This window comes from Crocodylus porosus, unplaced genomic scaffold (assembly GCF_001723895.1).
Source record: "Crocodylus porosus isolate Cpor-Errol unplaced genomic scaffold, CroPor_comp1, whole genome shotgun sequence".
NCBI lineage: Eukaryota > Metazoa > Chordata > Crocodylia > Crocodylidae > Crocodylus > Crocodylus porosus.
The window spans coordinates 41,446,009-41,452,008 of record NW_017728951.1 but is presented as its reverse complement, the minus strand read 5'-3'; the positions used below and the strand labels follow the sequence as shown (position 1 = coordinate 41,452,008).

Genomic DNA, 6,000 nt, shown 5'->3' with positions numbered 1-6,000 from the left:
AATTTTCAAATATTTTTAGGGGCCCTGCAGGCCAGATAGAATGGCCTGGCAGGCTGTATCCAGCCTGCAGCCCGCATTTTGCCCACGCCTAGTCTACAGGGTTCAAATTACATTTTGACTCTGGAGAGGGGGGAGGGGGAGGGCAGAGGGGAGAATCTGCACAAAAAACCCCAAAAACAAAAACAGTTAATTGATTAACAATCTAAGTGAAGGAGCCACCTGATCAAGTTACCATCTTTGAATTGTACAGGGGAGCTCTTGTCTCTTATGGGTGGGCTCAGCCCCGCCCCAAACACCTCCAGTTTGCACCCTGTCTGTCTATCAATATCTATCTATTATTATCTGTATCTATCTATCTATTACACTGAAGGAACAGATTCCCACAATGCAATTTGCCCTAAAACATATTCATAATAAGGTAGTGTAAGAGTGATTATGTAGCTATGATGGTTCAGCAATTATGTGAGAGAAGAATTTCTTAGGGTGATATTTTTTATTGAACAAACTGTGTGGTAGGATCAGGTTTCCTATGCAAGAACCTTTTCTGGTTTTGCATTTTTCCTATCTGACACAAGGAGTCTGGCTAATTACTTCATCCAAGTCATATCTCCATAAGTCACTGCCTCTCACATAAGAAGGTCATAGTTAGGTCTAGGGTCTCTCAATCCGGGTTCCCTATAAGCACTGTGCAAACAGCGAGTCAAAGGGCTCCCCGAAGGCTTGGGGAAGGTAGCATCGTTCACAACCCGGTCGTAGCGTGAACGGAAAGGCCCAGCTCTGGCCTTGTGCCAGCCACGCTGGGCACCCCAGAAGTGCCGCTCTCCTAGCTGGCAGCAGCGGCTGCGCACAGATCCGTTGTGCAGGCTAGCACTTGTCCTCTCCTCTGCAGCCCTTGCGGGAAAAGCTGTTTTCGGGGAGCGCCTGGATGCTCTCTGATCTACTGTTTTGACCCCATCATTTCTCTGCCCCCTACCCTGATGGACCGGAACAGATGCACCGGCTTAGGTCTGTGGGCACTTGCGCCTCAGCAGGCATCACTGAGGACATGCCCACGTGCAGCCAGGCTACGCGTGGCAGAGACAGCACCCGAGATCCGCTGCCGCTGCCCCCGCCGGGCTCGGAGCACGCTCGCTGCAACAGCGTGAGCTCGGAGCCCCCACAGCCAGCGCTCGCCCGCCGGCACCGAGCCGCTCGCGTTTGCCCGGGGCACATGCACCCTGCCCGGCCAGGCGACCCGCGCCCGCCGCCGCGTTACCTCAGCCGCTCTTGTTCCCGCTTCGGCTTCTTGGCTCGCGGCTCGTCCCCTGCCATCTCCGCGCCCGCGTGCTACAACCCCGGCTCGGCGCGAGCTCTCTGCAAGCAGCAGCGGGGCAGGGTCGGCTACGCAGAGCGCCTGATCCGGGGCAGCCCGGGGGCGGGAAGCTGCCGCACACGTGTGAGAGGCCTCCCGCCGCCCCGAGGGCAGAGCTGCTCCGGGGGCCGCCTAAGGCCGAGCGCCCCGCGCCTGCACGCGGTCCGGGGAAGCAGGCGGCAGGGCTCGCGTTTGCTGCAGGCAGTCACATAGTCACCTGCGCCGGCCGAGGAGAAGGCGCGGGGTGGGGGCCTTGGAGCCATATTTGCCAGCGTTGCGGGGGGAGCGGGACCGGGTCAGTGCGGGCTCCGGCGCAGGTGAACTGGGTCGTACGGGGAGATTTGGGGGCTGGAAAAGGAAGGGTATTTTTTTTTTTTTTCCTGGTAGGCCCCGAAAGCTGCTGCTTGAAATGACCTCCCTTTGTCCTGCCCGTGTTGCTCTGAGCCTGGAAGTCTCGGCCTGGATCGTCGCATTTATTACCTTATTAGTTAATGTTTTTGGAGGCTATAAAACGCTCAGGGTGGTTATGCTTTACTACAGGGCGTTGGCTGCCTTCGGACTGAGGAGTGTGTGCTCGGGATAACCATCTGGGAAGTAGCAGAGAAAGCTAACAAGGACATTTTATGTCTTCTGTTTATAAACGTCTGCGGCATTTTGCGCTTTCGTTTTGGCCGGGAAACCTTCCCTTTGTCCCTTTTGACTTAAATGTTACCAGTTGGTAGCCTAGACTCGGTTTCTTGAAGGAATTTAACATTGGAAAAAATAGAGTATCTTAGTAATGGTGTGGCTGAGAGTTAAGGGGTGTATCTGACCGGCTTTCTTGGTCATGGTGTGGAAATGGTACTTATTTATTAACTGGGTTGGTCCAGGTTTGTTTCTTAATGGAGTCTTTTATTGCCGTTGGCTTAAAGTTAAATATGAAAAGCCTCTTGTGCTGTAGGAGAAAATGGGAGGCTGCTATGTTAATGCTTCCTGGCTTTTGCAGTTTTACAGTTATGTGAACCCCTATCCATGTCAGATTTATTTGGGATGTTTAATGGTAAAGCAAGCCTCAGCATTATGGTTAAGTTCAAATATGTAATGCTTAACTTTAAAAATATTAAAGCAAGAGATTCTACATATTTAAAAAATAGCCTTAACTTTCTGATTATGTGTAAGTAGAAAATTTTAAGTATAGAAATTAAGTCTCTGATGTTGAATTCAGACATAAGAGAATGCCCAAGTTGTTGGGGATCATAGTGCATTTCAGTTTGAACTGAGACTTAAAGGTTTTCAGGTGTCTAGAGCCTTTTGCAATTGATAGGAGTGAGATGCTTAAAATTTTTTTTTGAGACTTTAGGCCTGAATGTCTGAAAGTTCATTTGAAAAGTATTCCTCAGTTGGTGGATCTGTTATTGTCTAAACTAGAGGTGGCCAGTTATTTTGGGTGGAGGACCTCTTATTGAGTTTTAGCAATCCATCAAGGGCCATATGACAGGCAGCTGGGGCAGATAAATATTAATTTTCTAAATTTATAGGGGTTCTGCAGGCCGGATAGAATGTTGTCCACCCCTGGTCTAAACTGTGTGAAATGGGAAAACCAGACTTCTTTGCAGAAACCTAAACTGCAATTTTGGTAATAGCAAGTTGTTTCATAGTAATTCAGGTAAGAACTTCCCTATCTCCCTCTTTTATCATCCCCCTATGGATTTCATAGGAGCAAGGTGGTCCATGGTGTCTAGATGGCAAGGAAAGGCTTTTTTTCATAGTTTGCAAAATGCTTAAGGTGTGCCAGCTGTTGTAGAGACCACTAAATGCATACCCCTTGCCTTTTAAGTCTAAGTTTCATGTAGCCTGTGATGTGGGAACATAAAGTAAACTAAATCTGTTGCCTACTATGTCCTTAGAATTCTTGGCTTTGTGTTTTGGCATGTTAATAAACCAAGGAACCATATCCCCCTTGTTAACACTCAGCTTGTTTCTATGAAGGCTTGTCTGTTGGGAACAGGGAGAAGCAACATCAAGGAGAACCCAACTTTGAGCTACCCAGCTGCAGCACAGTTCCCTACTAGCTGGAAGCTATACCCTCAGTGCAGCCAGGGAACAAGGGGGTGGGGAGAAGTGACAGCAGCAGCATGGATGCAGTTCCTAGCTGGAAGCTTTGCTTGTGCCCTAACTATGGAGTTGGGGGTTAGGAAGAGTGGTGTTAGTGCCAGCTCCCAGCTGCCTGACCCCATCACAGGCAAATCCCCCTTGCTGCTGATGTGCCACTGAAGCCACCCAGTGCATGCTGGACTTGAGATAAGTTGTTCTGCCTGTGTGGTTTTCAAAGTTCCTAGCTCCTGGCTTGAGGGTATAGTGTTCCTGTGGGCAAAGGGATTCTAGGTTCCAATCCCTATTCCCAAGGTTATTGTCTTGTTCTTATTATTTAACAATGATATTTACATGCTGGGATCAACCTGGGTTTTCCTTCCATTAGTGAAGTACTGTAACCACTAGTGTACAGTGCCAGTCTCCCTCTTGTTCTCTTTCTGGCTTCATATCTCCTGTGACGGATGCCCAATGGAGAAGAGGAGGAAGAGAAGAGAATGTTTTACCCAGCTTTATCCTTTAGTGTGGCAGAATAGTCTCCTAAGAAGGGGATTTGAATCCCTCAGGCTAAAGAGGACCTAAAATTCAGGGTTCCTGATTGCTGTGCAAATGCTCTGATATGTTGGGTTAAAAAAAAAAATGTTGGCTGTTGGGTAAAAAGTTGCCACCACCAATATTTTTGAGCTAAGTATGAGTTAAGCATGCTCGGAGCACATATAATGTGTCTCTAGGGATGGGTTCATCTGTGCATACCCCATAATGGTCAATGTCTCACATTTGGCTATACTCAGAAGCTAAGTGCAGAACCTTGTAATTTTGCAGTCCAAAATGGAAGCATGGTTTGAACTTGGACAGCTACTGAGGTTTTGGAGCTTGTAGAGCAGGGCCAAACTTAATTACTGTTTGAAACTTGGCTAATTAAATTATACCAGAATCTTGTTTAGACACCTGCAGAACGAACCATACTGGATCTTGCCTCTCATAGCAAGTTTGAAGCACAGCCAGGAGTGGAACCCACATCTCCCGAATTTCCACCCAGTGCCTTAGCTACAAAAACATCTCCCTCTGTGCTTTCATGTGCAGCTTTGTTTATCTCAGCAGGCACCTGCATTGTTGCAAGTTGCTGGCATGCAGTATAGCATCTTGCACCTGCCTGTGTATATGGCTCTCTTGCCACCTTTTATAACCATAGTTGTAACTTTTCAGTAAGTTCTAGGTAATGATTAGTAACAGTGTAAAGTGGCATCAAACCTTTAATAGTAATATATCTGCTTAAGGGTTTACAATCATTATAATTAAACACTGTCTGTAATAATGTAATAGATGTTATTTAACTTTGATAGCATGCCTTTTCTTGTGTCCTCTTATCGGCTTTGAAAGGAGTTGGAGATTGTAATGTTTTTCCATATTGTTACATGAAAGAGTTAAGCAAACAACAGTAATACAAATACAGTACAACTGATTAATACAAACTGATAAATCAAAGAGCTGTCCAGTGCACTAAGGAAATAATAGTTTATAGGGGAAATAATTTGTCTATTGGTTGTAGTTCAGAGGTATTGATTGTAGAAAACAGCTTTAAAAAAGATGCTAATAACTTGGGGTGAATGATGTTCCTTTCTTATTACTGAATCATTTATGTATGTGGACAGGAAAAATGGACTCTTCAAGTTCAGCAATGCATTTGCATGACTAAATGTCCCTTAATACAATGCATTCTGAATCTTACGAAGTCAAAAACAGAATAGCTTAAAAGCTAAAAATCAATTTAAGAGGTAGGCTGTCTCTCTCTTCTCCCCCCTGCCCGCAATGGTTTAGAGGAGATGGGGGGAGGGGGGGTCTGCATTCAGTCAAACATAATGAAATGGTGATCTCAAAGCTGTTGAAAGTACAGATCTAAAAAGAGGAGTAAAATACTGGAAAGGAAAAGCTGGCTTTCAAGCAGGTTGTAAACTGAACATTCAAATCTATCTGTTTACCATTATTACTATTTTTAGCTGTTAATTATAAAATGAATGGGAATGATAAACCTGCTTACTGGAAGTCAGATAATAGGATGCAGCCTCTTCCATTTATAAAAATGTTTTTGTTTGTTTTTAATTTAACACATTGGACATAGTCTTTAACATTTAGTGCTTTGCTCCTTGGAGCACTAACAAATGAGTCTGAACAACTGGCCAAAGCTGATATCTGTCTCTACCCAAGTGAAAATGCTGCATAAATAATAAACTGTCTCCTTTGGACTTCAGGTGGCAATCCATATTTACAATGGATGTAGCTGGCCTATGCAGAAAGCCAATATTAATCCTATGCACTAGTGAAGTTCCATTTAATTCCTCCATTAGAACTCTTCCTACAAGTAGCCACATGTTGAACAATTATGAATGTCTGTTTTGGAGACAGAAGCCAGAGTCTTAGATAGGAGGGTGAAAATAAAGTGTTAGGTGCCAACTGCCGTTTATGGAAGTAAGGGCTGGAAGAAGCCAAATTAAACCCTCCTCATTTAAGTTTTAGCCATGTTTATTCTTTTTCTCTCCCTGTATCCCCCTTGTGCTACCCCACTTGAAAGTATGTGCAGT

General features: G+C 45.4%; 2 protein-coding genes across 4 annotated transcripts in view; one reads left to right on the top strand and one right to left on the bottom strand.

The window, feature by feature from the left end:
* The window catches only part of ADK (adenosine kinase), a 560,564-nt gene extending 559,197 nt beyond the window's left edge, over positions 1–1,367 (bottom strand). The window contains exon 1 of the mRNA XM_019555561.1: positions 1,256–1,367. Within this exon, the coding sequence (XP_019411106.1) occupies positions 1,256–1,311 (56 nt within the window). The 5' untranslated portion in view covers positions 1,312–1,367. The remainder of the gene's footprint in view (positions 1–1,255) is intronic.
* A 243-nt stretch (positions 1,368–1,610) lies between these two features.
* AP3M1 (adaptor related protein complex 3 mu 1 subunit) overlaps positions 1,611–6,000 on the top strand; it is a 38,289-nt gene continuing 33,899 nt past the window's right edge. Inside the window, exon 1 of one of the 3 annotated variants that reach the window (XM_019555560.1) lies at positions 1,611–1,668. The gene's annotated coding sequence lies outside the window, so the exon portion shown is untranslated. Of the gene's footprint in view, positions 1,735–2,892; positions 2,997–6,000 lie in introns of those variants that run through there. The other 2 variants (XM_019555558.1, XM_019555559.1) reach the window with 2 other exon arrangements.